This window comes from Sinocyclocheilus grahami, unplaced genomic scaffold, assembly GCF_001515645.1.
Source record: "Sinocyclocheilus grahami isolate Dianchi unplaced genomic scaffold, SAMN03320097.WGS_v1.1 scaffold828.1, whole genome shotgun sequence".
In the NCBI taxonomy this organism is placed as follows: domain Eukaryota; kingdom Metazoa; phylum Chordata; class Actinopteri; order Cypriniformes; family Cyprinidae; genus Sinocyclocheilus; species Sinocyclocheilus grahami.
Window position 1 is genome coordinate 528214 of NW_015506007.1, and position 10156 is coordinate 538369.

Here is a 10156-nt window from a genome sequence, read left to right on the forward strand (position 1 = left end):
TAAAAGTTGAGCGTCAACCACGCCTCCCTAAAACGGCTCGTTCTAACACGCCCCCACATGTCTACGTCACTGTGTGGGAAGATTTGCATAACACCGCCCAAATGTTCACGCAAGGAAAGAAGGCGTAACTTTTATTCTCGCTGTAGTATTGTTGTTGCCGCCGCCATGTCGTGAAGCCGCTGTGTGTTTCGTTGTGAAAGCGAAACTACTTTGTTGGGTTTTCCAAAAGAGGACACGACTACAAATCAGTGGTTAAGTTGTATTTACAACACAGTTCCAGAACAGTTCAACCCAAATATTCAGATGTGTGCAGTACATTTTATGGAGGACTGTTTCCTGATCCTGGTAGAGTAACGTTAGACTACAATGCCGGCAGTTTTGACTCACACAAGTACGTTTTCATTTAAAGGATTTGCCACTGATGATTCAAACGCGAGTTTTGGGCAGTGTAGAGTAGCACTTGTTGTTTGTCATTTCTCCGATCACAAATGCAGACATGGTTTTGTTTACACGGCGCGATGCAACGCAACACAACGCGTAAAAAGACAGTATAAGTCAGTATAATCAGTAATTATGTTCCCACTGGACGCAACAAATGCCTCGTTTGTAATGGGTTTTAATGTTTTTGAATCATCGCCCCGGCCTGACAGGGCATCACAGTATGGTGAGGGGCGTAACATTTCAGTCACACGCTTGAGCTATTCGGCCAATCACAACGCACTGGATAGCTGACCAATCAGAGCACACCTCGCTTTTTCAGACCGATGAGATTTGTAAAAATCGACGCGTTTCAGAAAGGCGAGGCATAGAGGAGAAACAATAATGTACAGTTATGTGGAAAATGTTTTTTTTTTTTACTTTAAAACGCACAAACATTTAATTACACCAAATACACAAAATAATGTTCTTTTTAGCAGCATCATATGACCCCTTTAAATACTCCCATCATAAATTTACCAAAGGAAAGGGGAACTCCTACAAATGCATATTCAATAAGGTGAGTCACAAAAACAATGGTCCAGACCTTTTCAGCGCCAATTTCGCTAATTTTCTAAATCCTGACAGTATTTTTTAACGCCAAATGAGGGTTTGCGCTGGCTCAAGCTGATAGTAAATCTGGCCCAAATAGGTATGAACAATTTCTTTGTACTTTAAAAAGCTCAACAATCACAAGATCCAAAGAATCCAAAAAGTCTCCTTTTGATCAACACCAGGAAAAAAAATAAGAAAAAAATTATAGAACATGAAGGCAAGTAAATATTGTTTTCCAGAATTTTATTTTTGGAGGTGAACTTTTTTAAACACTGTTTGAAATGACATAAGGGGCTGAATAGCATCAGCTATTTACATTATTCAGTCACACTGAAGATGTCACACTGTTTAGGTGAAGTAATGACAGTAAATGCAGAAAACAAGTACATGGCATAAGTATTTACAGCCATGCATTAAAAAAAATAAAAATAAAACAATGGTTTTCAATTTTTTTAACCAACATTTTTTAGACATGAAAGCAGAGTAAAGCAAATAAAGGGGTATTGGGAATTTAAAAGAAGAAATAATCTCACATTGTTCCACAAAAACATTTTTGACATATCCAAATGGTACACTGAACACCGGGCATTTACATGTGCATCTGGTTTCAAATACAGTTCTGGACCAGAAAAGCGAGCACAAAACACAGAAAGTTAAAAAAAATAAAACATTCACTGAGGACTAACAGCAAAGCAGTAACAAGTTCCATACTAACCATTTATAAATATGGAATTTCAACTTTAAAATCATGTGAAAAACAAACAGGTGAGGCCAGATGTTGACCAGGGACACATCCCTCAATATGGTCTTTCTCTCCGTTCCTGACGATGGTCACCCCTGCAAAAAAGTAAATAATGAATTACTGTTCCTTTTTGTGGCTACATTACCTTTACACTTCCACAGAAACACTCACTTCATATCCATTTTGCCAGGTGGTCCCATTCCTCGCCCCCTTCTTCCCATGTCATCCATAGGAGGCCCACCTCGACCCCTTCCTCCAAAACCGCCTCTGTCCATGCCACGTCCTCCTCTGAAACCTCCACGATCCACACCTCTGCCTCCACGGAAGCCACCGGGTCCCCCTGGACCTCCACGGTCCATACCACGGCCGCCACGCATCCCACCAGGTCCACCTCGACCACGGTCACCACCTTAACCCCAAAATACAGTTAGTGAATATTAGCGATGCTACTATCTGAAGCACTGCTGTTTGCGGTTCTGAAAGCTATGCGAGATGTGAATGCAAAAGACAGTAACCTGGAGGAGGGAAGGGAGGAGGTCCAAAGCCTTCAGGTTTGGGTGCCTTGCACTGGTTACACTCCATTCTCCAGGCGAAGTTTTGGTTTCCACATCCCCTAGAAAAACAAAGACTCAAATCAGAGGCTGAATGCAATACATGGATCATTGAGTAACACTGCGCTACTACTGAAATACATACGCATTTGGACACTGCCAGTCTCCTGCCCTCTGTTGCATGTTTCCTCCTGTAGGTCCTCCGCGGCCCATTCCCCTGGGACCCCCACGTGGCATGAATCCTCCTCGATCACCACCTCTGCCCATCCCACCACGACCCATCATTCCTGCAGGAATACAGCCAATCCAACTCGATGGTTAGAATTTTTTGTACAGAAAAACAGAAACTTAGGTTTTCAGGTGCTTCTAAATCTGTGTACCTCCTCGTCCCATCATGCCACCTCGGTCTCCCCTCATTGGCATGCCACCACGCATCATTCCCATCATAGGCTTGCGTCGGGCCATGGATACCTTCAGCTTCTTGCCCTGGAAATCTTTTCCTAATGGGAAAACATTATTTTATCTTGAAGACTCATGATGAAAGGACTGACATTCAAGACTGAATGTTAAGTTCAACGCACCATCAAACCACTCGACTGCTGCCTTTGCAGATGGAGGCTCTTCGTAGGATAAGGTGGCATCACCTTTAGGTTTCCCAGTCTCTTTATCTGTATAGATGTTGACAGCAGCCAGGCCCGTGCGTTTGTTTATCTTAGAAAGCAAAATGAAACCATATTAAATCATAAGCTTTAAGAAATCCAATAAAGGACCATTTGACGCATGGTGTAACCCAACCCTTTACACGTTTCAGTATTAGATGCTGCCATGTATTAGTAACACAGAAAAGCAACAAGCCATCCATCTTCCCAAAGCCACTTCATCTCATCGAAAAAGACTATCAAGTACCCTAACGATTCCACTGTGCTTGAAAAATTCAGCAACTTCTTCCAATGTAGCGTTCTCAGTGAGCCCAGTGATGTAGATAGTGCTGTTTTCAGAGTCATCCTGCTCCTCTGGGCGTCCTGCAGAGAATAGTGTTAAAAGCAGAAGAAATTTATAAAAATAATAGACAAAAAAAATACATAATTTGAAGATCCAAACTTACCCATGTCACCATCTGTTTCAGTTTATCATCAAGCAGGACACAAGGAGAAAAAGAAAGTGAGAAACAATTAGTTTACCAGCCGAGCTTCTCAAGCACCTGACAATATTATGCTACCATTTCCTGGTCAAGACTGCCCCGGCACACTCTTTCTGACCAATCAAATACATAAAATGACAAAATACCATGATGCTGTTGACCCAAGATTGGTTTGATTATTGTGAAAAAGTATTAAGAGGAAACTATTCAAAAGCTACCTAGTTTTTATTCCAGTGTGCCTTAAATATAAAAATATATTTGCAAAACCCTTGAAAAACCAAGGACCCAAATTGGACTCCATACCGGATATCATAAAACTGAATAAAATAGTAAACGATGAAATGGTGATACTCTACATGGTTGGGTAAGCCAGTTACCATGAACTCCTTGATTATAAGGGCAAAAGTAACCTTTCATTGGAGTCCACACTCAGGATTTTTAACCAATAAAAATAGATCTGAACCATTCCTATACAACCAATGGAAAAAGTTGAAAACTCTTAATTCTAGCCGGCAGTGTAGCTTTGCAAGGCATTAATTATTTCCCTTCTGAAAAACACCCATAAAAGGTAGAGAATTCTAGTGTATGGTCTTGTGATTCTCATTAAACTTACCACCAGGCTTACTGAAGCCACCTCTGTCTCCAGCGATGCTGGGGGGAATAAGCGAAGATATGAAGGCGATATCCCTTAAAACAGCCACTTTGGTACCACAAAAAGGGTAATGGGGGCATTTGCACAGTTCTAACTAACTCTTAACAAGACCCCTTATAAAAACACAATACTTAGAGTAACACTCAGTTGGGGTGCTGTAGCATTACAATGTTTGTGCACTGGGCCTGACTTGCTCAAGTTACAATTTTATGACATTAGTGGCTGAACAGTATTGGGGTTATATAGAGCATAAGTGAGGGTTGATCTTTATTATTATAGGTGCAAAACTCCAGATATTTGTACACTGTAGTTAGGGGTGGGTGATATGACCAAAATCTTATATCACGATATGAGAAGGCTCATTTTATTTCACGGTAACTATGTAGATCACAAAATAGTTATTTTTGCTATAAATAAGGCCAATTTTTGATGCCATAGAAATTACATAATTTTGTCACCAGTGTCAATATCACAAAAAAACTAATACTAGCCTTAAAAAAAAAACAAACCTCAAGCTCACTGAAGAAAAGTAAAGTCAGTGATTAAAACATTTGAAACTAATTTCAAGCAATAGGACAAAAAACTAAATAAGAAATGCTATATTGTACAAAGCATTCAAATGTATAAAAACACTGCATATTCTTTACTATGTAAATTAAATGTATAGCTATTTCTTATTAAAGTTACAAAAGTGATTGTCCAGAGCAGTGAGATTTTCTCTTTTGTTGTTGAAATGAAAGACAGCAGGAATTTGTGAACTGCTGTCAGTTTAAGATCTACATGGATCCAATATACTGTTACACGTTTTCTTTCAGCTGTTCACTTTCACTTAAGACCTAAATTACTGTGTTTATGAGGATATTTGCAAAGATGGCCATTTTGACACATACAAGTGTGTATTTAACTGTTCAAGGCCTATAAAGCGGCAAAAATAACTCTGTTCAGTACACACTCCCGCTCTATGAGCAACATCTTTGTTGCACATATGACGAAATCAGTTCTCTTTCGCTGCTGATTGCGTTTCAATGGCTTAAAACCACTTGTTTTTAAACAGAAATGCTAACGATAACGATGAGCGTGTAACCAAAATCTCTGACAAATTTCTAACTGGTTAATCGCCCACCCCTAACTGTAATTGAGATGTAATTGTTTCAGACACAGCCTTGCTACCAACTCTGAATTAAAATGAGACTATGCAAAATATAAAACTACACCCAAATGTTGAAACTATTGGTCTTCACTAAGAATCTAATTGCATGTTGATGGCAGCTGCACCAAAATGCAGGAGTAGCCTGTTTGTGGCTGCATCTGAAACAATCGGCTTACATAAAGCTGGTACATGCATTTAAGTCAAAGAAAAAATAAAAAGCAGGTAAACCATAACACCACTTTTCTCTTTACAGAAACGTTTCTGATGTAATTATACAACACAAAAAAAGCTATCAAAACACTTTTGTAAAAAAAAAAAAAAAAAAAAAACTTAAACTTTTAGCGTTAGATAATTATTACACATTTCTTTGGCTCCAAACAAAATTCTCATTCTTGTAGGAAAAACACATTTGGAACACCTCTCGACACCACCAACTTTAAGTCCCCATTTCAAAAGGCTTCCGGCCCAGACTCAGAACTGAGTAGTGGTACTGTAAAAGTATTGATGTGTTTACATGGCTCTCACTTTGTTACCTGTAGCGTATAAATGCGACAAAGCATGTTAAAGAAAAAGTTTCATAATGCACAAGACAATTGCAATCCAAATGTGTAACAAAGAAAACATACCCTTTTTTAAAAGGGAAAATGAATGCAGTGTATTTTCACCGTTTGGAGCATACCTTCATACCCAAAACAGTTAACTTTAAAAGCAGTATTGTCCAAGCTCAGTTAAATAAGTCTGCTAATACAACAAATATATTTTAATATGCAGAGCAGGGGACATGTTCAAGATAATAATGAAGGGACAAGCAGCTCTGTAGTAACAGTTTTGTGTCGAGCATCACTGCATTCACTTTCATATTTATTTTGTGCTAGCTTCCTGCTTTTGGCAGCATAATTCGTCTTTGGGAACCAATATGGTTAATTATAAAACAATGTTAATTTTATGCACACTACACCTATTCAAAACATTTTCAAAACCTGCACTGATATTTACACTCAATTCTAGTAAATGTTACCCATATTAACACCTTTATCTCTTTCTAAAATAAGCCTTAATTTCCCTTTTTAAGCCTGTGTTATACTTTCCTCGTGCGCGAGTCCGCTATGGTATGCGTGACGTAAAAATCGTCATCGGAGAGTGTGCGCAGACATCCGCGTGCCTCCCATTTTTTGTGACCGCGCGTCAGTAGGCTACAAAAGCACCAACTGCGCATGCGCAGGCTGTGTGAATAAGCCCGTTGCTACTCGAACATGTACAATCCGTTGATAAAACAAGATAAAGACAGCCAGATGTGCAATAACTGTGTTTGTTCACATGTTTGTTTATTGTTCAAGCCGATCTACAGCGTATGTATGGAGCATGTCCGTGGAACGTACTATCAGCGTATGCTTTCGGTAGTATAAATACAAGTAGTCTGCGTCCACGCCCAGATTGCCCATGCGGAAAGTATAACACAGGCTTTACACACACAATTGAGAGTAAATAACTAAATGAGAATAATTGAAATATTCTGTACCTGTAAACCTGTGATTTGCAGGCAGAGATATATAATCCTTTTTGGAGTGATTAACACACATTTGGGAAATATCCTAAAGGCTCACATTATGTATTGGCAATCTTATTACAACCATTTGGAGCACAGATCTTATGAATTGTGCTTCACCAATGTTTAATTATCTTGTTTCTTACTCTTAACACCTTAATAAATCCTTCTTCTGAATAATTAAGATCCCTCAAATATATTTAATGATAAAGGGAATGCGAGATTGAAATTATTATATTCTTTCCCAAAGCACAATCATCTTACCTTAGGCCATAATGAGGCAGAGCTGAGAGCAGCAGCACTTCAGAATTTTAAATCAGTTTGGCATCTTGTCAAAGCAATTGCATGGACTTGCTATCAAACTAATAAAAAATAAATTTAAAAAAAGCTTCTGCACTTAAGATTGCGATATCAAAAATTGTGTTGAATTGGTTTAACAAAAAACAAAAAAAGTCAAATTACAGTTTATGATTTAAGCTTTGGCTCCAAATAATAAAGCAAATTTCTGCCAATTTAAGTACACAGCGTGGCTCTCAGCCCTGTATGGCCTCTTTCAGCTCCTGTCTGAGGGGTAAAAGAGGTGGTGAGGTGAGACTGCACAAACGCACACTTACCCCATGCCTCCACGGCCCCCTCGCATGCCACCACCTCCTCGCATCATCCCCCGGTCAAACCCACCCCGGCCACGCCCGCGGTTCTCCCCCCCTCGGCCCTCTCCAGGGCCCCCATATCCTCCAGATTCAGGGCCCGAGTAGCCACCTCCACCCATGCCGTTTTGATGGTCCTGTCTGTAATTACCTGTGAAAGAATATAGTGTCACTAAAGTTTTCACATTTGTATACGACAGTCTTTGCCAAGCTATTACCAGCAAACTTACCATACTGACTGGGTGGTTTATAGTCTGCCTGGCCATAGCCTCCTCCAGTACTGGCCTGCTGTCCATACTGGCTAGCAGGGGGCTGTCCATAGGACCCAGAGGGTGGGGGGTAGCTGGAAGGCGCAGCCTGTTGCTGCTGGGTTGGAGTTTGTTGATATCCTCCCTGCTGGCTGTAAGAGCTCTGCTGTCCATAGCCTCCTTGTTGGCCCTGGTATCCTCCCTGCTGCTGCTGAGAATAGGAGTTTTGCTGAGGCTGCTGGGAATACGAGCTCTGCTCATATCCAGAGGGCTGCTGGCTGCCAGAACTGTAGCTGCTGAAGGACACAATTTACAATCAGCGATCCCCCAATTTCAGTCAACTTTGGGGGACTACGAAGAACAGATCAAGCCAAATACCTGGGGGGTGCAGCAGAAGCAGGCTGTTGTCCATATCCAGGATATGCAGACTGGGCACCGTAGCTGGCCTGCCCACTATAAGAGGTCTGGTTATTGCTGGTCGATGAGGCCGCAGTTGTGGAGGAATCGTAGCTGCTGCTTCCATATCCCTGCACAGGCTGACTGTAGCCCTGCGGTGCAGCCGGGGTGGCAGTATAACCACCTACAAAGGGTAAAAATAGTCACTGAATAAATACACCCCTTGGAGATACTGACCTCGACTTGAATACCACAAAAATGGATGAAAAATTAAAAGAACACACCGCTGGCTGGTGGTTGCTGTCCGTAGGATGATCCATATGGCTGCTGGCCATAACTGCTCGAGGAGCTGCCGGTCTGGGAGTAGGTCGAGTCAGCTGGTTGGCTGTATGAACCATAGCTTTGCTGTTGACCATATGACTGCTACAGTTAGCAAACAGTAAGCCACTCACACCAGGCCCACTTTAACAGCTCCCGTTTTGCACTTATGACAAAAAGCATGGCGAAAATAAAATAGTTTAAGGTGACCGTTTACCTGAGTGCCCTGTCCATAACCCTGTTGAGAGGGCTGGGCCGCATAGGAGCTGTACCTGATAATAAAAGATGATTTTCTCATTTTATTATAGATAAACAACTGTTATATACAAGATTGCCTCATCTTTTGACCAGCACATTTCCATGACTATACATGACTGTTCTAGTTGTCCATTATTAGTGAATAAGGATAAAGCCATCTCTATAAAGAATTGCAATTAAAAAAAAAAGAATATACAAGTATTACAGTCTTACGACCATACCCCTGTTGGGTTCCAGCCTGTCCGTAACTGTTGTAATCTGCGAGAAAAACACATCAACATTCATTTAAAATATCAAACTCATTCACAAAAACAAGGATTTTGACTCACAGAAGGTATGTTCACATAAGTTACACTTGAAACGCTTATCTTGGTTCATTCAAAACACAAATGAATAATGTAAAAAAGAAAATACGTGTACAAAAGTATAAAATATGTTTATAAAGTGGTGTAAAAGAACTGTTTCTCCAGAAGACGATTGAGGGAATGGCTAGGTTTTAATGAGCAAGCGCCGCACACAAAGTAACACGAGAAAAAAAACGTATGTGAATATTTTTGATACTATTGATTCACACTGTACAGCAGGATGTTGAAATGGATGCATTCTGTGATTAATATTTACAGGATTATGAATAACACTGTATTATTTTGATACAACACATCTGAATAGTATTTACAACAATTATAGGAGCTGAGCTCGAGTGCTAGTAACAATTAGCCCGCCTCTTAGCTCGAGCGTTGCCGAGCAACAGACCGGCACGTGAGGATTTGTGCTCAAAATGAAACAAGCTGGGTATCAAATAATTAAGGTAAATTTGTGTGTTGTCAGATAAAGGAATAACTTTGATGCGTGTGAAGCAAAGCAAAATGTACAATATCGCAGTTATCGACCCCCTCCCCCATTTTCACACGCAGACAAACGGAACCGGTTCGAACCACACCGGCAAACAAGATAACATAAATATTTAATAGATTCATCGCGTTTTATGGAGTACATCACCATAACTATAACTGACAACAAAATTTACATCGTCATTTACATATATATATATATATTTAAACTCTCTAACATGAAACTGCACAAAAGCTTTAGCGTAGCTCTTACCTGCAGCAGACGCCATTTCGTGAGCCTTTGGTTGCACAAACTGCGCATGCGTGGATGATACTCTTCAGGCGCTACCATTTAATCAAGCGGGGGTGGACATTTATTGCAAACGTTATCATTTCGTGATTATTTGGTATGAAATCCTTAAATTTGTCTGAACGTTAACTGTTGATGCACTTTGCTTGGTAAAGCACATCATACAGTAAAGACTATTAATATAGCGAAATCAAATATTTCTGTTAATGGATTCGTCCGGAGGATCTACAGAATGACCTACTTAAACGATGCCATGAAAAAAATCCTTTCTAAGAGGGGTGATGTATGAATGTATGAAAGAAATGCATCCCTGTAGGCACCACTCTGCACTATTT

At 40.3% G+C, this 10156-nt stretch overlaps 1 protein-coding gene across 4 annotated transcripts; it reads right to left on the bottom strand.

Annotated features, from left to right (window-relative positions):
* Nucleotides 1–1477: 1477 nt before the first annotated feature.
* On the bottom strand, nucleotides 1478–9845 carry ewsr1a (EWS RNA-binding protein 1a). 4 transcript variants are annotated; one of them, XM_016247242.1, is made up of 16 exons: nucleotides 9786–9845; nucleotides 8903–8939; nucleotides 8641–8695; nucleotides 8390–8510; nucleotides 8088–8289; nucleotides 7692–8005; nucleotides 7429–7612; nucleotides 4080–4117; nucleotides 3431–3442; nucleotides 3232–3347; nucleotides 2907–3036; nucleotides 2706–2825; nucleotides 2471–2612; nucleotides 2290–2387; nucleotides 1946–2183; nucleotides 1478–1869 (listed from the first exon to the last, which is right to left on the bottom strand). In XM_016247242.1, the coding sequence occupies exons 1-16, from the start codon at nucleotides 9799–9801 to the stop codon at nucleotides 1830–1832; spliced, it is 1863 nt and encodes a 620-aa protein (XP_016102728.1). In that variant the 5' UTR covers nucleotides 9802–9845; the 3' UTR covers nucleotides 1478–1829. The 4 variants fall into 4 exon arrangements, with proteins under 4 accessions (XP_016102728.1, XP_016102726.1, XP_016102727.1 ...); XM_016247240.1 differs by having other exon boundaries at nucleotides 8390–8525; XM_016247241.1 differs by having other exon boundaries at nucleotides 7692–8002; nucleotides 8390–8528.
* Nucleotides 9846–10156: the final 311 nt, after the last annotated feature.